Source organism: Bos javanicus, chromosome 14, assembly GCF_032452875.1.
Source record: "Bos javanicus breed banteng chromosome 14, ARS-OSU_banteng_1.0, whole genome shotgun sequence".
Lineage (NCBI taxonomy): Eukaryota > Metazoa > Chordata > Mammalia > Artiodactyla > Bovidae > Bos > Bos javanicus.
Genome location: NC_083881.1, coordinates 27,985,228 through 28,008,188, shown reverse-complemented (window position 1 = coordinate 28,008,188; position 22,961 = coordinate 27,985,228). Strand labels below are relative to the sequence as shown.

At 39.3% G+C, this 22,961-nt stretch overlaps 1 protein-coding gene across 2 annotated transcripts in view; it reads right to left on the bottom strand.

Moving 5' to 3' along the window:
* The window catches only part of NKAIN3 (sodium/potassium transporting ATPase interacting 3), a 542,894-nt gene that overhangs the window by 148,013 nt on the left and 371,920 nt on the right, over window positions 1–22,961 (bottom strand). For both annotated transcript variants that reach the window (XM_061438834.1, XM_061438835.1), the window contains exon 4: window positions 4,338–4,535. In XM_061438834.1, the coding sequence (XP_061294818.1) occupies window positions 4,338–4,535 (198 nt within the window). The remainder of the gene's footprint in view (window positions 1–4,337; window positions 4,536–22,961) is intronic.

Sequence of the window (22,961 nt, the reverse complement as noted above, 5' to 3'; positions counted from 1 at the left end):
CAACCTCCAAAGACGTTAAAGAATGAGACTCATCACCTATCAGATATGAAGGAGAATATCTTGACAGTGAGGGTTCCAGACAATATGTATATAAAATCAGCTCCAAAGAGTTGAAGACAAGGTGAGTTTAACGAGATGTAGATAAGGTTGAGTTTTAAAGGTTTAGAGATTAGCATTTGTCTACTATTTATAAAAATTAGCACCTTTAAAATACCTTGTTCAATAGTTAACATAAATATAATATGGATCTATTTAGCCACAAATAAGGAATCCTAAAATTTAAAAAGTGCCTTAGATTACATACTCACTATTACTGACCTGTCGACCTCGGGACTGGGCAGTCCACTAAGACGACGTATCTAGTAATAACTAAGTGTACAGTAATAGCGAAGATGTAAGAGTGCCTCCAAATGATCAGCATCTTCTCTCTGGCTCCAGCATTTTGTCTGTGCATTCATCCATGCCAGTTCTTGATCAATGAATTCTTCTTGTTGTGTTTACTTACTTCAGGCTTTGTAATCTCTTGTCTGTTGGTCATTTATTCATTCATATTCACAAGAACTCATAAATATTTAGTGTCATCGCTCTGCTAGTCTCTGGGACCACGGAAATGAACAGGATTTAAAAGGACACTGTTCTATCCTTCAAGGAACTTTTATTCTGGAAGGTAGACAGACCAAAGACTCAGTTAAACTCTATTAACAGTGTGCTTATATGGCAGGACACCTGTAATGTACATCCTGGGGATGCATGAGCTGGGCAGGTCTAGGAAATGTTCTCAGTGACACATGTACACAGCTATTTACTATAACACCTGTGTGATAGTTACAAAATAGATAATTATGATGCACAGTTGATATTATGTTATACTATATATCATATGTTAGATATATTGTATATATTATATATACCCAAAATCATTATATTTAGATGAGGTCAAACAATACTAGTGTCCATCAATAGGGGGCCATTAAAATAAACAATGAAACAGAGATATGCTGATATGGAAATAGCTCCAAAATATCTAATAAGTAAAAAATTGGAAAGTTTCAGAGAGGTGCATATCATAGGCAGTCTTTTGTGGGGCAAATAAGAACACAGAATCACATTTTGTTATATTTGCATAGACACTTTGGAATCCTATGCATAACCCTAAACAAACAAACAAAACAAAATGGGTTGGGCTGCCCAATGGGGAGCAGAGAGAGGGGATCCAGGCAAGTGGGGACAGGAGGGAAGATTTCACTGCACTTAATTCAAAGAGATTTTTATCTCTTTGAATTAAGTGAATTAATTATCTATTTATCTAATTATCTATCTATTATTGATCTATCTAATTATCTATATAAACCTATCCTGGAACTTTCAGAGGAAAGATGTCTCATCGTGGACTGTGACCAGTGGATGAAGAGTTGGGGGTGGGAAGAAGAAACGTACCATAGGTAGATTATTCAAACACTTCCATCTCAACTTGCCAGAGAGCTGCTGCCCTGAAACCCTCCTCTGCCATCCTAGCTGCCTCTGTTGGCTCCTCCCTTCTGTGAGGAGTTCAGAATCTGTTCAAGTTCAATATCTGTGAACTTCTAGATATTCTGGCACCTCCAGCAATTGTAAGGGTAACCCTTGAAGCAGTAGGGCCCCTGGGACTCTGCCCCATCTCAGAGTCCTTTGCCTGTTTGTCTAGCAGTTACCCAAGCAGCACGGGCTGTTAAATCTTACAACCATCAGCCCTTGTTTTTCCCCAGAAATAAGACTGACATTTTAGCACATGCTAAGTGACTGATACAGGAAGCATTTACATATCATTGGATTTTTAAAAAAAATCCAAGTTCTAATCATTGTAAACATATTCATATGAAATAGATAGAAAATACAAGAAAACCATATGCAATCAACCACAACAATAATACATAGTTATTTTGCTGTGAGACAAAGTCAGGATACCTTTCATTTTAACATAAAAAAGAAAAAATATTGAAATTGTTGTCTGGCAGGTATATTACACAAGAAAAGTCAGAGATCAGCAGCTAATATTTTTACTGCTGGAAGGCTGAATAATATAATGAGGCTTATGTGTGCAGTGGACAGGTCTGAACGTTCAGTAAACTAATATGCCGAGGAATTAATTCATGAATGACAAGTACTTTTAGGTGGCAACATACACTTTATTTAGTGCTTTTCTCTAATGTAGTTTTCTATGTGTCAGTTCAGTTTCTTATCAAATAAATACTTACACCTTGCTGTTCATTTGAATTGGAGTTACTATGGAGAAACGACTTTTTGATTCTACAGCATTCTGCTGCATTATGAAAACTTGGAAATCATGTCATCACTCCACAAAATGGTTTAGCAATTTTCTGTGAATGTTTTTAAAGAAGGGGAATCTGTTCATATATGAATGATTCTAGAAAAATGTTTCAATGTTAAAAAATTCACTAAGAACCTTTAGAATCTAAAATATGATAGAGTACTGTTTCACCTTACAGTAGGTTGAAAACATTTTAAAGAAAATTTGCCTCCATGTTTTTTTTTTTTTTTAATCCAAAGATTTAAACATATATTTTGCCACAATTCCATAGGTAACTTCCAGGAGAGTAAAGAAAGACCAGAGAATACAGAAAGATTGATAAACATATATTGACAAGTGATGACAAACATACAGAAACCAAGAATAATCAGATTCCCTGTTACATCTTTGAAAGAAAATTCCTTATCATTGAGGTCCAGCCTCTTTCTTTGAATTCAGTGTAGAATTTGCTTTTCATTGAACTAGGACACTAAAAGATCTTTGGAGTTTTATGTTCAAGTCTTTAGTCTTTCTAGAAAATTATGATTCAAACATGCTCTAAAATACTATTTTAGACCTTAACATATGTGGTTTAAAGAACAATAATTAATACATTCTGTAAAGGAGGAAAAGACTAGCACACTAATGGCTCCAAATGAGCCATGGCTCCTAGTATGTTCACCTTTCTAGAGGCCCCTCCCACAATAATGCTGGGCTTGATCACATGATTTGCTATAGCCAATGGGACATTAGTAGGCTTTACTCTCAAGAAGAGGCTAGATAAATGCTTGCATGTTGGGCTTCTTTTATTGGAACCCAGCTCACTGGCTGTAAGAAAGCTTCTCAAGTTTTCTTCGAAAAGACAAGCCATGTGGAGGAGAATGTGGGTCAACAGCCAGCCCCAGACATATGAGTGAGGACATCTAGGATAGTGTAACCCCAGCAAAGCTCCTGGTTGAAAAGTTTACATGAGTGACCCTAGCCAGTATCCTATGAAGCAGAACTGCCCAGATTCCTCACCCACAAAACTCAAAGCAACATAATGATATTGTTTTCTGTAATTATATTTTGGAGTGGTTTGTTAGACAGCAGTAGATAATGGTTACAGTAAGTGTTACAAGGACTCCTAAAGTTCTTTCTGGAAATGATTCCAAATCCATTCTTCATTGACATACACCTCTTACACTTCTATCATCTATTTATTTATTATTGAACCTGAATCTCTTATTCTGACTCTAACCCATTGGAACAGAAGAACTGGAATGGTTGGTTCATGTGAAAAGCACTGTGAGAATGACTATCATATATTGACTCAAAAGAACACCAAATCCTTGTTGGATCTCAAAGAAAAAGACTTCTTGATGATGGTATATACCTTAAATTAATTCCATTCCACAGTGTGATCAAACTGTGGGTGGGGCAGTCTGGTGGAAAGAAAATATCTTTAAGGAATTCCCAGCACATAGGCTTTGTGTGGTCTTTTCAAGCCATTTCCTCTCTATTTCTCTCAATGGAACTGTATCCTCACAACTGATTTTAGGCACTAAAATGTGTAGGACTCTCTGGAGGAATTTGTTTTCTTAAGGAATAATTATTGGAAATATGAGTTTTATTAGATTGAAAAAGACATTGGGCATATTTCCATCCTTCTGTCTCTAGAATGAATGAGAATTAGTAAAAGAATGCATTAGGAATAGTAACTGTAGTAGAAATGTATTAGGAGAAGAACCCATGGTACCGAATGGACAGTCACCATTTCTGGAGGACAGTGATTCTATTCCACTGAATTATGTGGATTGCATCTCAAGTTAGAAACTACAGTAACTAACTGGTTCTAAAAAAATGTCTGGATATCAAGAGGAAAAAGACATAAACTGCCATCAAGCATAACAAACGTTAGCATCATTACTGTTATTTCCATTGTTTAAAGGATGTTCTCTGTGTACTTATCTATGGCATTATCTACCAGGAGAGCATGGATGGAAGGTTTAGATACAAAATGACGTTAAAGAGAGTCCAGATCCGACAGTGACACAGATGTGATACTTACAGAGAGTAGGATTTGGACGGCACTGTGGATGACCTCCAGGTACTGGAAGTCAACGATACAGCCGGTGACAGAGACATACGTGTAATCGTCCGTCATGCCGTGGGCTGACGGGGGCAGTACTCTTCGGACACAGCCGGGCCCGTGTTCCCGCCACCATGACCGATGCACAGAGATGTTGAATGTCATTAGGTCTGTATCCTAGGCGGGCAGGAGACAAGACAGAGAAAGGAGACAAACATATTACATTACATCTTCGGCTTTCACCTTAGGAAGAATTCAGGATGAATGAAATTCCTGAAATGGTTTAAATTCCAGGTAAAGAATGATGAAAGACAAACCTAACATGACTGCATGTATCATACGAACGAAATAGCTTATTTTCATATGGATTATAGTTATTCAGTGGGGAGATGTAATTCTTTGAATGATAACACTATAAGGTTAGCACAACATCGAAAATTCAGAGATGATATATTTGTTTAAAAATTCATATGCCTATTTATTTAGTTTTTTTATTGGACTATTGTTGATTTACGGTGTTGTTTCAGTTTCTGCTGCACACCAAAGTGACTCAGCCACATGTATACATATATCTCTTCCTCCTTGAATTTCCTTCCCATTTAGGTCTCCACAGAGCATTGAGTAGAGTTGCCTGTGCTATACAGTAGGTTCTCATTACTTCTCTATTTTATAAACAACATCCCCGTGGACTGTAGCCCACCAGGCTCCTCCGTCCATGGGATTCTCTAGGCAATAATACTGGAGTGGGTTGCCATTTCCTTCTCCAGGGGATCTTCCTGACCCAGGGATCGAATCCAGGTCTCCCGCATTGCAGGCAGATGCTTTAACCTCTGAGCCACCAGGGAAGCCCTTAAACAACATCAGTAGTGCATATATGTCAATTCCAATCTCCCAATTCATCCCACCCCTCCCTTCAATTATATTGTCCACATTGGAATTTTCTTCTCTGGTTTCTTATTGCTCCATTGCCACTGGTATCACCATCATGGTAACGTGTACTGAGAGAGTTTTTTTGCCTGCGAGACATTGTTCTAAGCACTTTCCATATATTATGCGTTCATGCAGGTATCATCGTCCTAACTTACAGTAGTTGAATAATGGTCCCCCCAAATCACATTTATATCCAACGCCCTGGTATCTGTGAATTCTACCTTATACAGCAAGAATAGGACTTTGTAGCTATGATTGTGGTAAGGATCATGAAATGGGGGGATTATTCTGGATTAACTGATGGGCCCTAAAGACAATCATGTTTCCTTTTAAGAGGGAAGCAAAGGGATGCTAGACACAAGGAAGAACAGAACAAAAGGGTGACCATGGAGGCAACAATTGGAGCGATGTGGCCACAGGAATGCTGACCACCACCAGAAGCTGGGAGAGACAAGAGAAGATTATCCCTAAAACTCCAGGGGGAGCCTGGCCCTGGCAGCATCTTGATTTCAGTCCAGTGAAACTGATTTCAGACTTCTGGCCTCCAGAACTATGAGAATATACACTTCCATTGTTTAAGACACCAGGTTCATGGTAGTTGTTGTATAGCAATCATAAAAAAAAAAAAAAAAATTAAAGCAGATGAGAAAAGTTGGTCACAGAAAGGAAAAATAAAGTGCCCAACCTCATTAATAAATCAATCAAAAGAACTTCCTATGTATGGTGGGGTTTCCCTGGTAGCTTAGCTGGTAAAGAATCTACCTGCAATGCAGGAGACTCTGGTTCCATTTCTGGGTTGGGAAGGTACCCTGAGAAGGGATAGGCTACCCACTCCAGTATTCTTGGGCTTCTCTGCTGGCTCAGACAGTAAAGAATCCTCCTGCAATGCAGGAGACCTGAGTTCAATCCCTGGGTTAGGAAGATCCCCTGGAGGAGGGCATGACAACCCACCCAGTATTTTTGCCTGGAGAATCTTCAAGGACAGAGGTGCCTGGCGGGCTTCAGTCCACGGGGTCACCAAGAGTCAGGCATGACTGAGTGACACAGCACACAGCACAGCATATAGTGGCAGACCCAGAACTCGATCCCATGCGGTCTGTACTTTCAGCTGTGATGTGGTGCTTTCCCATTCCTCTGTTCCCCTGCCCAACCCTTTACAATTCCTCAGACCCTGAAGGGAGCTAGTTCCTCCCTCTTTAGTTGTTTTCAGAAAATGCCACCACAGCCGAGCAAAAGAACAAAGAAGGCAAGCCTTGACTTTTCCTTATCAAAAGAGACTTCCAGAAACTCCTAACAGAGACACCCGTGCAGATGTTTAAACCTCAAGAGTAGCCTTTTCATATCTGCAAAGTGTCAGCTATGAAGGACTAAGGTTATAATGTTTTTGTCATAAACAATACTTTAAAAAGAACAGATGAGGAACCAGACTCTTGGCTCCCAGATAAAGTAAAGATTACAGCTGCTGATGTGGAGCAGGAAGGAGGGAGGGTGAGGATGGACAGAGGGCAAGGGCGCCTACCTACCACAGTTGGTGGACTGGGACATAGATCTGCTGGGGAACGGAGGATCCAGGAGCCAGGGATTGGGTCCATTCCCAGCCTCCACTCCCAGCGAGCTTGTCATCACTAGTGCCAGGGGGACGTGTTGAATGGGTACCACAGATGGCTCTTGTTCAGCCACTCAGGGGCCACCCACTGATTGTGCACCCACAATGATGCTCTGTACATCCCTGTGCTACTTAGAGAACTGTCCTTACCTGAGTGGCGTAGGACACTCCTAAGGAAGAGACACTGGGTTTGGAACTCTGCAGACTTACAGGACACTGGTGTGAAATGGAAAGTTCTTGAACTTCTAGGTGGCTGGTCCTGAAAACCAGTGTGGGAGCCCCCAGAGCAAGGACAGTGGAGGACCCTGTCACCCGTTGCTCTGCTGTATGTGATACCCACATTGTGAGGTGAGAACATTTCCAGTTCACGCTAGTAGGCAGTTACTCCACAGTTTTAGATTTTCCTCAACTCAATTCAAAGTACCATTATAAGTATGCCTGTGATTAGATCAATAATAAAACATGTTCTTTTTTTTTTTTTGGTGTTGGTTTGCTACAAATATCATTCAGTTACCTTCACAGTTACAGCATTTTATGGATAATAAGACATTTTACATCATACTGTTTTTAGGTGTTGGTTGGCTATATGTATCATTTGCAGTTACCCTCTGGAGGGAAAGTATTATAGAAAAATAATTGCTTTCGCTAGTGAATTCAGTTTCACGCAAGGCAATTTACCTGCAGGCAAACTGCATGCTACCCTCTTTGCTAGCCATCAGATTTAATCTCTTAGAGTTAGTCTTGGTCACTGCAGACGAACTATTATTTTTGATTTTAATAGACTTCATTAGGTTCAGGATAAATTAGTGTTATCTCAAAACTCATAGCAATCTCTACTCTTTAAGCATTCTTACCCTTACCTCTTGCCTTTGCTAATGCAGGACTGACTGTAAGTTCCTTTTAATATGACTTTGACTAAAATTTATTTTACCCAAATAAAAAAAAGTGAATTTATGAACTAACGATACATATTTGTTACACTCATAGAAATGTCTCAGTGTGGTTCTCAATTTGTTGGGACTACAACATATTTATGGGCTTCCCAGGTAGCTCAGCAGTAAAGAAACTGCCTGCAATGTAGGAGACTCAAGTTCAATCCTTGGGTTCATCCTGGAGAAGGAAGTGGCAATCTGCTCCATTATTCATATCTGGAAAATTTCATGTGTAGACGAGCCTGGCAGGTGACAGACCTTGGGGTCGCAAAGAGTCAGACACAATTGAGTGATTGAGCATGCACACACACACACATAATATATTTATAAACTCTACTATTCTTTGCAATGACTGTATAAAATTTGAATGAGAACATCAGTAGCATCAAGTGATATTTAAAATTCAAGCCTCTCACTTAAATTTGGTATAAAATTTTACTACAAGTTTGTGTATGCTTTCTATCTCCTTTAGCAGTTAGATTTCAAACATTAAAAAACACCTTAACACATAATAAACTCAATTTCCTATGAGAGGCATGTCAGAGAAAATGCAACTCAGAAAACTGCAACTTTTAAATAAAGAAAAGTAAACAAAGAAATAAATGCAGAAAATGTATAAGATTGTTCATTTTTTTGACACTTTTGGTTATATCAAAACTGTCAGTTCTGAAATACACAGGTAAGTGCTAAAATAATATTAAAAATAATTATAAATAATTAAATTGAAGAAAGTGGGGAAAACCAGTAGACCATTCAGGTATGACCTAAATCAAATCCCTTATGATTATACAGTGGAAGTGAAAAATAGATTTAAGGGCCTAGATCTGATAGATAGAGTGCCTGATGAACTATGGAATGAGGTTCATGATGCTGTACAGGTGACAGGGATCAAGACCATCCCCATGGAAAAGAAATGCAAAAAAGCAAAATGGCTGTCTGGGGAGGCCTTACAAATAGCTGTGAAAAGAAGAGAAGTGAAAAGCAAAGGAGAAAAGGAAAGATATAAGCATCTGAATGCAGAGCTTCAAAGAATAACAAGGAGAGATAAGAAAGCCTTCCTCAGCAATCAATGCAAAGAAATAGAGGAAAACAATAGAATGGGAAAGACTAGAGATCTCTTCAAGAAAATTAGAGATACCAAGGGAATATTTCATGCAAAGATGGGCTCGATAAAGGACAGAAATGGTATGGACCTAACAGAAGCAGAAGATATTAAGAAGAGGTGGCAAGAATACACAGAAGAACTGTACAAAAAAGATCTTCATGACCCAGATAATCACGATGAAGTGATCACTGACCTAGAGCCAGACATCCTGGAATGTGAAGTCAAGTGGGCCTTAGAAAGCATCACTACGAACAAAGCTAGTGGAGGTGATGAAATTCCAGTTGAGCTATTTCAAATCCTGAGAGATGATGCTGTGAAAGTGCTGCACTCAATATGCCAGCAAATTTGGAAAACTCAGCAGTGCCCACAGGACTGGAAAAGATCAGATTTCATTCCAATCCCAAAGAAAGGCAATGCCAAAGAATGCTCAAACTACCACACAATTGCACTCATCTCACATGCTAGTAAAGTAATGCTCAAAATTCTCCAAGCCAGGCTTCAGCAATATGTGAACTGTGAACTTCCTGATGTTCAAGCTGGTTTTAGAAAAGGCAGAGGAACCAGAGATCAAATTGCCAACATCTGCTGGATCATCGAAAAAGCAAGAGAGTTCCAGAAAAACATCTATTTCGGCTTTATTGACTATGCCAAAGCCTTTGACTGTGCGGATCACAATAAACTGTGGACAATTCTGAAAGAGATGGGAATACCAGACCACCTGACCTGCCTCTTGAGAAATCTGTATGCAGGTCAGGAAGCAACAGTTAGAACTGGACATGGAACGACAGACTGGTTCCAAATAGGAAAAGGAATACGTCAAGGCTGTATATTGTCACCCTGCTTATTTAACTTCTATGCAGAGTACATCATGAGAAACTCTGGGCTGGAAGAAGCACAAGCTGGAATCAAGATTGCCAGGAGAAATATCAATAACCTCAGATATGCAGATGACACCACCCTTATGGCAGAAAGTGAAGAGGAACTCAAAAGCCTCTTGATGAAAGTGAAAGTGGAGAGTGAAGAAGTTGGCTTAAAGCTCAACATTCAGAAAAGGAAGATCATGGCACCTGGTCGCATCACTTCATGGGAAATAGATGGAGAAACAGTGGAAACAGTGTCAGACTTTATTTTTTGGGCTCCAAAATCACTGCAGATGGTGACTGCAGCCATGAAATTAAATACGCTTACTCCTTGGAAGGAAAGTTATGTCCAACCTAGATAGCATATTCAAAAGCAGAGACATTACTTTGCCAACAAAGGTCCGTCTAGTCAAGGCTATGGTTTTTCCTGTGGTCATGTATGGATGTGAGAGTTGGACTATGAAGAAGGCTGAGCACCGAAGAATTGATGCTTTTGAACTGTGGTGTTGGAGAAGACTCTTGAGAGTCCCTTGGACTGCAAGGAGACCCAACCCATCCATTCTGAAGGAGACCAGTCCTGGGATTTCTTTGGAAGGAAAGATGCTAAAGCTGAAACTCCAGTACTTTGGCTACCTCATGCGAAGAGTTGACTCATTGGAAAAGACTCTGATGCTGGGAGGGATTGGGGGCAGAAGGAGAAGGGGATGACAGAGGATGAGATGGCTGGATGGCATCACTGACTCGATGGACGTGAGTCTGAGTGAACTCCGGGAGTTGGTGATGGACAGGGAGGCCTGGCGTGCTGCCTGGCATGCTGTGATTCATGGGGTCGCAAAGAGTCGGACATGACTGAGTGACTGAACTGACAAATAATTCACGTTATTAATTGTTATTTCTTGGAAATAACATTCTTGCTTAAATGCTATTTCTTGGAGTCAGAATATTATCTGAGAATTTAAGCACACCATGGTTAAGAAAATTGACATAGATAATGGTATTTGGATTTATGTGAGTATATATGATTACCAAGGGACAGTGTGTAAAACAAGGAGAAAGAAAGCAAGGAGAGAGACAAGAAAGATGAAGGGTTTGGGAGGTATCAGGACAACCTGGGAAAAGAGAGCATGTCAAGGTCAACTGGAATAAGAACTTAAGGGAAGTTGGTAAAGCCAGAGACGAAACAGAACATATTGAATTTTCTGTTTGGTGGGCTAATGGGGACTTTACAAATACATGCCAGAAGAGCACTGGGAGTGAAAAATTGGATTTCAAGGAATTGAGGGGATTGAGAAGAGAGATTTGGTGTTTTTCATGAAGTTGGGACTCCAGGTAATAAGAACATGGGATGCCGGCTTCCAGGGTAGAAAAGGAGAACAAGGGTCAATCCATACACCTGCTCACACTCACCAGATTATGACTTAAAAGAAAATTATTTCAGAGCATCTGCTTTTCCCTGAATATCTACCCAACTAAATACTAAATGTTTAAAAGCCCTTTCATCTCAACCTTGAATCTCCAAGTTGTTCCTATTTTCTTAAAGTACTCAAGTTAAGAAAAAAAGCCTTCTAGCATTTTTTGAAATGTTCATTATGAGGTAGACATGACTGCCCACTTTTATTGGCAGTAAGTGTAGTCACAGTATTGGAACCAGTTCACATCCTGAAAAATTCAATATTCGCTTTCTATTATAGTAGCTGCTGCTGCTGCTAAGTCGCTTCAATTGTGTCCGACTCTGTGAGACCCCATAGATGGCAGCCCACCAGGCTCCTCCATCCCTGGGATTCTCCAGGCAAGAACACTGGAGTGGGTTGCCATTTCCTTCTCCAATGCATGAAAGTGAAAAGTGAAAGTGAAGTCGCTCAGTCATGTCTGACTCTGTGCGACCCTATAGACAGCAGCCCACCAGGCTCCTCCATCCATGGGATTTTCCAGGCAAGAATACTGGAGTGGGTCGCCATTGCCTTCTCCCTATTATAGTAGACCACTATATAATTTTTCATTGATCAAAGATCTAGTCTCTCTCTTAGTCTTTGTTCTTTTAATTATCTGCTTTTTTGGTATGTGTTTAATTTAATCTTAGCTGCTGCTGCTACTGCTGCTAAGTCGCTTCAGTCGTGTCCGACTCTGTGCGACCCCATAGACGGCAGCCCACCAGGCCCCGCCGTCCCTGGGATTCTCCAGGCAAGAACACTGGAGTGGGTTGCCATTTCCTCCTCCAATACTAATCCTCTCTGTTTCTAGAAATGGACTCCCAACTATTCATAATCATTTTTTCCCCCTTCCTCCTTAGTTGTGACTGAAAGGGTCCTTGAAACCAGTTTCGTATGGCTATCTACTCTCTTTGTCTTTTCACTTTCTTTTGTCATAAACCAGCCCATGTGGAAGTGAAAATGTGCCCTTGAAGAGAAGTACACATGTATTTAAGAAAACCGATTTTGCTCAGTTTTAGAGTTAGCTTTGAGTTTACATTTATATAATAAAATTCATGTCAGTTGAAACTTCTTTTGAAATACTGTTTATCTCAGAATAAGAATTAGAAAAGTGAAAACAACTGTACTACACTTCTAATAATTTTCTTTTCAGTGAAGCATCAAATATTTCCAAGAGTACTGTAGATTAATAATAAAGGATAAACACTGTGCTTGGTAGAGAGGTTTAAGTGTGTGGAGCCCATTATACAAAGACTTAGCATCAGTTCAAATATATCAAAAACTCTATGCCATTTTCCTATATTAAAAGCAACTCTTAGAGATAAACTTCAAAGGTTTTCCATTGGAAAGTGTTAGTCATTTGCTGTTGCTTTCTTAAAGAACACTTCCTGTAAGCCATGAGCATGTCATAATTATTTAGGACTATGCCACTGGTGTCGAATATAAAGAACAGCAGAGTGAGGAGCAGACATGGATCATCTTGATTTTCTATTTTTCATCCTTACAACTAGGTACTTCTAGGGCTTTCCCATTGTTTACCATTGATCAGAAGCCAGAGGCAGAGCTAAGAGTAATCAGGCTTTTTGTCTTCAATCTTGACCTTAATTCCCTAGACTGAACCACTTCAGGAAGTTGTGAAGTCTCATCCATCTATTAGATGGATATGTATGGAGTTTCTAAAATGAGCTATGCACTGGGATTTAAGTGAACATTAGATCTTATTCTTGCCCTCATGGAACTTATATTCTAGTGGAGAAAATAAGTAACAAAGTAAACAATTAAGTAGACAATTATACATTGTAAAAATTAATATAAAGGGAATAATGTGATGGAGAGTGACTGTGATGAGGCTGGAGTTATCTCATACAAGGTGGCAGAGGAGGCCTCTCTGATGGTTGATATGTAGGCTAAGACCTGTTGTTTGAGGAAGAACCAGAAGATGTGAAGATTTGCAGAAAGAGTGTCACATGCAAACACAACTGCTAGTACAAAGCTCATGAGATGGCAAAGAGTTTTAGGTGTTCCAGGGACTGACTGAGGGTCCACGCAGATGGAGGGAAGCTGAAGTGAGCGCAGAAGTGGTATAAGAAAAGATTGAAGATACAGGAATAAGTTATGATAGAGGCTGGGGTGGTGGTGGATGAATTGGGAGACTGGGAGTGACATTATACGCTAACAATACTGTGTAAAGAATAGATAGCTAATGAGAACCTACTGTATACATCAGGGAACCCTACTTAGTGCTCTGTGGCCACCTAAATGGGAAAGAAATCCAAAAAAGAGGGGGTATATGTGTATATATACACACATATGCACATATACACACATATGTGTAGCTGATTGACTCTGCTGAATGCAATAGAAACTAACACAATGTTGTGAAGCAACTATACTCCAATAAAAATTAACTTTAAAAAAAGAGTCTGAATTTTACTCAAATCCAGGTGGGAGGTCAAAGACTGATATCACCTGGTTTGCATTTTTTTTTGAAGATGATTCTAAGAATTGTATAGGGAATGGATTTGCCTGGAACAAAAGTGGAAGATAGTAAGGTGGTTACTATAGCAGGTCAGGGAATCCGGAGAAAGATGGCAGCTTCATAGGGGCAGAACAGAGAGCGGAGACATATTTTGCAGGTAGAAGAGAGTGTGGAGACAAGAAGAGATGGATGCAGGAGGATTCAAGTTTCTGATTGAGCCCATCTGCTGAAGGCAACTCTCTGAAGAATAGGGCAGCTCTGAGCCATCAGCAGCCAGTAATTCAACAGCTAGGGAGTGGGCACCTCAGCCCTGTAAAGGGGGAAAGGACAAAAATAACATTTACCAGTGTATTTTTATCAATTTGCCATTTCAAGCCATTTTCCTTAAATGTGGGTTAAAACAAATACGTAATCACACTAAACAGTGTTGGAAATAAGGATTTTTAGTGTAAGAGAAAAGAGACAGTTACGAGATCAAGGAAAAACAAGTGTAAATACTGTGATTTGGGAAACAAAAAATCTAATGCTCTTCATGTTGGTAGCATAAATTTTAGTAATATATTTCACCATAATTATTTCTTACTTTAGAAATAAGAGCTAAAATATTGCCCATTATGAATTAATCTTGTTGTTCAGTTGCTAAGTTGTGTCCGACTCTTTGCGATCCCATGAACTGCAGCATGCCAGGCTTCCCTGTTCTTTACTATCTCTCGGAGTTTGCCCAAACTCAAGTCCATTGAGTCGGTGAATTAATCTTAAAATGGATGAAATCAGTTCATTTAAATTCCATCCTGATGTTACCTACACAACTTCTATTACCATGTTCTGAGTTGAGGCTCTAGTACATTCAGTCATACTGCTAACTATATAATTTTCATTAAAATGGATAATGTTTGCATTCATTTATTTTGTTCTGATCTTTTAATTCATTCATTTGAGTACCTTAGTCCTAGAATAAAGAGTAGTTGATAAAAATAACTCTATTGCTGAGTCTTTTTGTTTGTTTGTTTTTATTTATTTATTTTTAAATTTTATTTTATTTTTAAACTTTACAATATTGTATTAGTTTTGCCAAATATCGAAATGAATCCGTCACAGGTATACATGTGTTCCCCATCCTGAACCCTCCTCCCTCCTCCCTCCCCATACCATCCCTCTGGGTCGTCCCAGTGCACCAGCCCCAAGCATCCAGTATTGTGCATCGAACCTGGACTGGCAACTCATTTCATACATGATATTATACATGCTTCAATGCCTTTCTCCCAAATCTTCCCACCCTCTCTCTCTGCAACAGAGTCCATAAGATTGTTCTATACATCAGTGTCTATTTTGCTGTCTCGTACACAGGGTTATTGTTACCATCTTTCTAAATTCCATATATATGCGTTAGTATACTGTATTGGTGTTTTTCTTTCTGGCTTACTTCACTTTGTATAACAGGCTCCAGTTTCATCCACCTCATTAGAACTGATTCAAATGTATTCTTTTTAATGACTGAGTAATACTCCATTGTGTATATGTACCACAGCTTGCTTATCCATTCATCTGCTGATGGACATCTAGGTTGCTTCCATGTCCTGGCTGTTATAAACAGTGCTGCGATGAACATTGGGGTACACGTGTCTCTTTCCCTTCTGGTTTCCTCAGTGTGTATGCCCAGCAGTGGGATTGCTGGATCATAAGGCAGTTCTATTTCCAGTTTTTTAAGGAATCTCCACACTGTTCTCCATAGTGGCTGTACTAGTTTGCATTCCCACCAACAGTGTAAGAGGGTTCCCTTTTCGCCACACCCGCTCCAGCATTTATTGCTTGTAGACTTTTAGATCGCAGCCATTCTGACTGGCGTGAAATGGTAACTCATAGTGGTTTTGACTTGCATTTCTCTGATAATGAGTGATGTTGAGCATCTTTGCTGAGTCTTTTATTTATATTTGTATCTGGATTAGCTGAATTTTAGGATTAGTACAGTTTTAGTTTATAAGTGTATATATCCACTGTTTTATTTAAAGGATTAATATAAGCTCTATTTCCTTAGTCTTTGAAGGTTCGGTACTGTAGGCATGGCACTTTAAACATGTAAGTAAAATTGTACCACTGCTAAAAAAAAATGTGATGTTAAAATTGAACTGAAAATATCAAAGTGTACTCACAATTTAAAATCACTGTATAGAATGTGTGTGTGTGTGTGTGTGTGTGTGTGTGTGTGAACTCTGGCCACTGGAATGGCTTAGAAACAGTGTTACCCCAATAGCAATGAGAACTTCTGGTTCATGTTCTCTAAAACAACCCCTCACTAAGATGAACCAAGGTAATTCCTTGGAGAAATGCTAAATCCAGCTGTGATACAGGAAGCAATAAGCAGAGTGTGGAACATTTTTTGAGCTAGAAATAAAGAAAATTTAAAAATGTATGGGTTATGGTATATAAAAAGATGTAGGAGCCAGTATGAGGGGTCAATAACTGGCCAAAGTTGTGATAATTTGAACATTAAAAAGAATAATGACTGAGGCCAATGAAACACACTGAATTAATGAAAACCTGTGATTCCATAATACTCAAAAAAAGAAAGGCAGAAAAACTCACTGGTAATAGTTAAAAGAGCTATATAACACCTTCTCTGAGATATCCATTCAATTTTGTTATGACTGCTTTACAAAACAAAGTTTATTAATTACAAAAAACAAATTTTGTTTGAAAAATGAGTGACTAAGGGAAATAATTAAGCATTTATTTTGCCTTTCCAGAAGGCATTATGTTTCAAGATAACCAAGTCAATTAAGTAAAGCTATATAACTGATGTCAGTTAAACAAAGATAGAAGAAAGGAAAGAATTTTTTTTAAATTACAAATTATAATGAAACTATTTGATTCTTATAAGGATTTAAGGATTTGGGCTTCCCTGGTGGCTCAGACAGTAAAGGATCCGGCTCCCATGCAGGAGACTCAGGTTCAGTCCCTGGGTCGGGAAGATTCCCTGCAGAAGGGAACAGCAACCCATTCCAATATTCTTGCCTGGAGAATCCCATGGACAGAGGAGCCTGGTGGGCTATAGTCTATGGGATCACAAAGAGATGGACATAACTGAGAGATCAACACTTATAAGGATTAGTGATTGATAGCAAAAAAAAAAAAAAATTAAAATTAAGTAGTTAATTCATGTAGTGCCAAAGTACATAACACAATTTTCTTTTTTAGTCAAGTACTACTACAGAACAATATATTAAAAAATTACATTTCAGAACTTGTGACATATACATAAAATGAAATTCAGGGGAAATTTTATGGCATTAAATATTCAGAGTAGAAAAGAAGAAAGCCTGAGAATTAATAAACAAAGCACACTGTTCAAAATTTTAAAAAGTATAACAAGTTAAGACTAAAGATGTTAGAAGATGTAGATACAGATTTAATTAACAAATATTTGTTATGTGTCTACACTGTACTGGGACCTGGGACTAATCTACGAACCAAACAGACAAAATCTCTGCTCTAGTGAAGCTAGCATTCTAGTACAAGAAGACAGACTATAAATATAAGCAAAAATAAAGTCTCTTTCATGTTAGAAGATGAGTATTTATTAAAAAGAGTGGAGGAAGGACAGCCAGAAAGATATAAAAGCAGAAACTAATCAAAGATACAGTAGAAAGGATCAACAAAGCACAGATTTGCTTCTTTAAAAATCCAATAACATTAATAATGCCCTGGTAAGGGTGATCAAGCTTATATTACTTGTCATTGTCCAGCTGGCATGGTGTGTGCTTAATTGCTCAGTCACGTCCAGCTCTTTGCTACCCCATGGACTGTAGCCCACAAGACTCCTCTGTCCATGGAATTCTCCAGGTAAGATACTGGAGTGGGTTGCCATGCCTTCTCCAGGGGATGTTCCCTACCCAGGGATTGAACCCAGGTCACCCGCATTGCAGGTGGATTCTTTACTGTCTGAGCCACCAGGGAAGGTGGCATGGCAGCCACTCAAATACAGGACAATGATCAGTCATAAACAACATAAGGTGGCAACATCTAGAAGTTTAAATAGGCATGCCTGTGATTCTGCTACTTTACCCTTCTGAATATACCTAGCTCACACGTACAACTGTGCGTACATGTAAGCATGTTCATAGCATTGTTTGAAACAGTAGAAACTTGGGAGCAACCTAAACATCTATTGAAGATTGAGAAATTGGCATTCATACAAAGAAATGCTATGTGAAGTAGAAAATTCCCTGGTGGCTCAGTGGTAAAGAATCTGCCTGCCAATACAGGAGATGCAGGTTTGATTCCTGGGTTGGAAAGATTCCTTGGAGGAGGAAATGGCAACCCACTCCAGTATTCTTGCCTGTAGAATAGACAGAGGAGCCTGGCAGGCAACAGTTGCCAAAGTCAGACATGACTGAGCATGCACACACACACACATACACACACACACACACAGAGCGAGTGGGGAAAACATAGCGAGAAGTTTACAAAAGTCTGCAATTTGCAGGAAAACTTCTGCTGTTCTTTTAAATGTCAAGCTCCCCTCCTCTCATCCGTGTTTACTGTGAAGCTGTCCATTCATTAGCCATGTCTTATTTTATGCTACTATTGATGTGCATCAGGTCTACAGGGCAGAACCAGGGATCTCCCTGCAAAAACAGCCTTTCAAAAGCTGAGCATCTGTGCATTGAATGCAACCACATTTTCAACGCAATGAAAAACCCATTTCATGCCAGGGATGCCTCAAATATTATTTGTGAAAGTGTAATGTACATTCCAGGTACTGACATTTATGGTATGCATTTGCTGCACCTGACGACACTAAGATTTGCCTACCGATAATTCTTTAACCATAAGGATACATTTTGTTTGTAATCTATGAATTTTAAACACCTGTAGTTTACTTAGCTAATTACCAAGCCCACTCAACACATCTGGCTTCTCTGTCTTTGTGTTAATCAATAATTATTTGATTACAATGTTATGCCTTTTATGCTAATTAGGATTTTGAGACCATAAAATTGTGCTACCTTTGTGCTTCCTGCTGGTACTAATGTGTTATATTTATAGTTTGTTGTGTTCATAATTCATGCTGCATGTGCATGCATGCACACATTTTACTTCATTTGCACAACAGAAATGTTTCTGTTCAATCTGTTTTTTGCTAAATTTGCCATCTGAAAAGAAGATCCTTGCTTATTTTAAAATTTTGGTTGGAAAATTCCTTGTTTGCAAAAAATAGATGTTTGTTTTAATGTGATGAAGTGAAGTGAAAGTCACTCAGTCATGTCTGACTCTTTGCGACCCCATGGACTATACAGTTCATGGAATTTGCCAGGCCAGAATACTGGAGTGGGTAGCCTTTTCCTTCTCCAAAGGATCTTCCCAACCCAGGGATCGAACCCAGGTCTCCCACATTGCAGGCAGATTCTTTACCGGCTGAGCCACAAGGGAAGCCCCTTTAATGAGATAGTATTCTTTTAAAGAAAATAAAAAGGCAAGGTCATACGATCCTTCTGTTGTTCAGTTGCTAAATTGTGTCTGACTCTTTGCGACCCCATGGACTGTAACACGCCAGGTTTTGCGGTCCTTCACCATCTCCCAGAGTTTGCTTAAACTCATGTCCATTGAGTCAGTGATGCCATCCAACCATCTCATCCTCCATTGGCCCCCTTTTCCTTTTTCCCTCAGTCTTTACCAGCATGAAGGTCTTTTCCAGCAAGTCACACCAAATGGCCAAAGTATTGGATTTTCAGCATTAGTCCTTCCAATGAATACTCAGGGTTGATTTCTCCTAGGATTGACTGGTTTGGTCCCCTTGCTGTCCAAGGGACTCTCAGGAGTCTTCTCCAGCACCACAACTTAAAAGCATGATCCATTTAGTTGTTCCCTTTTTGAAAGGTAGCTGAATAAATCGAGTAATATTGGTATTTTTGACCTGTGGATGTGGCTGCTGGTGTGGTTTAAAACCCTCGGCAAAAGAAGACTATTTTTCTTAATTGCTTCCTTTGCTCAAATAATTGTGAAGGCTGGAAAGAGGTCTGATTAATTGTAAACTTGGATGTGGTAAAAACCTCTCTGGCAAGTTCTTCTCTCTCACCATCAATCTCAAGTTGTAGAGTAACCACCTTGGACGGCTTGCAGGAGACAGTGTCTCGGGGTCTGGAAGTTTCAGAGACAAGGATTCAAATACAGCTCTGGCTGGATTTCCACTGTAGCCGTGCCTGGGTGTCAGCCCATTCTTATTGCTTGGCTCTTCATTTGGGTCTTCCTATTCCATGCAAATCTTAATGTGTATACGTGTGCACATGTGTGCAAGGGGACTATTCATTTGCTGTGGGGCAGGAGCTAAACTGAGAATAAAAGCCCACATCTATCCATGATATTCATTTTGAGGATATTGTCTGTCTTTCTGCCTCCATTGATCCTCTGCCATGACTGGGAAGTAATCACATCAAGTATGGAGATGCTTAATTCCATTTTATTGTCTCTCTGCCCTTCATCTCAACAAGATTAATTGTCACTAGACAGATATCCCACAAGTATATAAGGTCCAGTGGCCATAAAGCACATTGTTTATTTTATCACTATTTAATTCTTTTGGTAGGAGAATAATATTTAAGGTTTTTCTTTTTTACCCTGTGGCTAATTATCAGGGTAAATTTCTGACTGTCCTAAGGAACTCAAGGTGCTTCCAAACTATCAATCAATACACATTAGAATGTGAGTTCTTAACAGCAAAGATTAATCTCAATAATTTTAATTCCCTTAAATGAAGTAAAGACCACTTTGAGCTCCTCCTTAAAGTTTACTTTGAAACTTTCCAAAGAATTTGTTGTTCTGTCGCTCAGTCGTGTCGGACTCTTTGCGACCCCATGGGCTGCCCTTTTCAATTTGCAGATCATGAGGACATATCAATTTCTGTTGTCCTTAAAGATGGCAGCTACTCTTAAAATACCCAGATTTTCCAAAAGCAGACTTAGCTACACTTTCCATATGTACCTAGTTGGAGACACATTATATTATCCAAAGTAGAATACAGGGGTCGAACCTGTGTCTCCTGCACTGGCAGGTGGATTCTTTAGCACTGAGCCACCAGGGAGCCCTACAGATAATTACATTAATAAATTTAAAGATCTCATTAGGTCACAAGAACTTCTTTGAGAATGAATGCATAAATTTTTCCTGCTTATCTCTTTAACAGAAATGCTATTTATAGTCTTTGTTTTCTATGCATCATAGTGCAAAAGTTTCATATTTTCATCATTAGTACTTCATAAACTAAAAATATATAAGCTATATTAATTACAATATATTGATGAATGAGGAGCAAGGATGTTTAGAATTACTTTAATTCAGAGCCATTGATATAGAAAATGACTCACAGTCTGATATAGTTTTCCTTTAAGAATGATGCTTTGAGCATCTTGTCAACCAATGACAAGGCCTGATGGCATCTTAGTTGTTATTTGAGAATTAACATTGTTCATCAGAGAGCTTCCCTAGTGCCTTAGACAGTAAAGAATCTGACTGCAATGCAGAAGACCCAGCTTCGATCCCTGGGTCAGGAAGACACCCTGAAGAAAGGAATGGCTACCCACTCCAGTATTCTTTCCTGGAGAATTCCATGGAAGGAGGAGCCTGGTGGGCTACAGTCCATGGGGTCACAAAGAGTCAGACATGACTGAGCAACTGACACTTCTCATATTGCCCATCAGAAGCTCCATGCATACTGAAAGGTGTGGTGCAGGATAACAGTTTGGTATTGAGGATGGTGGTCCAATCAGTAACCAGAATATTCCCACGCAGTCCCTGAAGCTGAAAAATCTCATCAATCAAGAGTTCAGCTCTTTATTTCTGAGTCTGGAAATGAGATATGCAGTTTTTGAAGAAATCTAGCAAGAGAAGAGGGTTCTATCCCTGGGTGGAGAAGATCCTCTGGAGAAGGAAATGGCAACCCATTCTAGGATACTTGCCTGGAAAATTCCATGGACAGAGAAGCCTGGTGGGCTACAGTCCATGGCATCACAAAACAGTTGGACATGACTGAGCACAGCACACAGCACTGTAGAAGTTTGTTTGGAGACTTTCCAAAAATATATCAGATAGGAGAAGATATTTTCTTATTTTTACTGTCAAAACTATTATATGTTTAGAGGTGTCTGTGTCCTCAGTGAAGGGCAGTGTTCTTAGGACCATATCTAGCTGGAGAATAAGACCCCATATTAGCTGTGCCACACACCTTGCAAGTGAATCTGAAAGCACAGTTTGCCTGATCATGTGTGTTAGTTGCTCAGTCGTGTCCAGCTCTTTATGACCCCATGGACTGTAGCCTGCCATGTTCCTCTGTCCATGAAATTCTCCAGGCAAGAATACTGGAGTGGGTTGCCATTTCCTACTCCAGGGTATCTTCCCAGCTCAAGGACTGAACTCAGGTCTTCTGCATTGCAGGCAGATTCTTTACTGTCTGAGCCACCAGGGAAGCACCTGCCTGATCACAGATGCACTGTAAAACACAAAAACCTCAATTTGGGTAGCGGACTATTGGCTGACTTAAAAAAATTTTTTTTTAACTTTAATCAAAGAAGAATTGAAATAGTAGGGCAGGCACTTGTACTCTCTCTGTATCCTTAAGTAATTTCATTTTTCTTTACCTCTAGAACATTGTCTAATTCTAGGCCATGTGCCAAGTAGCAGTACTATTACACTTTAGACAAGCTATATAAAACTTCAATTTAAAAGTCCAGGTAGTTCCCTTATATTTGAAAATCGAGGCAGCCTTCAGCAAAGGACTGTGCTCTTTGGCACATCTGCCTTTCCTTCATATTTTTAAAATTTCAGCTTCTAGATATGACTTGGTGAGGTAAATATTACCTATAGGCAGATTAAGCCATGAAAAAAATTGGAGAACATGTGTGACATAAATTCTATAAGGGCAGAAACTTCCCAATGATCCCTTCCCCAGGATCTCACATTATATCAGAAACCAGTATGTGCTAGTCCACGGTCCTCTGCAAAGATCCACAAAGAAGGGAGGGATGGATGCGTAATACCTACCAGATGCGTTCTGGGTAAGGAAGGACGGACCGCACATAACTCAGAAACTCAGAAACATATCCATTCTCTGTGTCCAGGAGAACAGAATTTTATGGGGATGTTCAGTAGACCTAGAATCCATGGGTCAGAGCCATGCATTACATACAATTAATAAAAGACAAAATTTGAATTACAATATAATAATTTCATTGAGGATTTTTGTAGCTATTGAATGATTTATAGCATTCT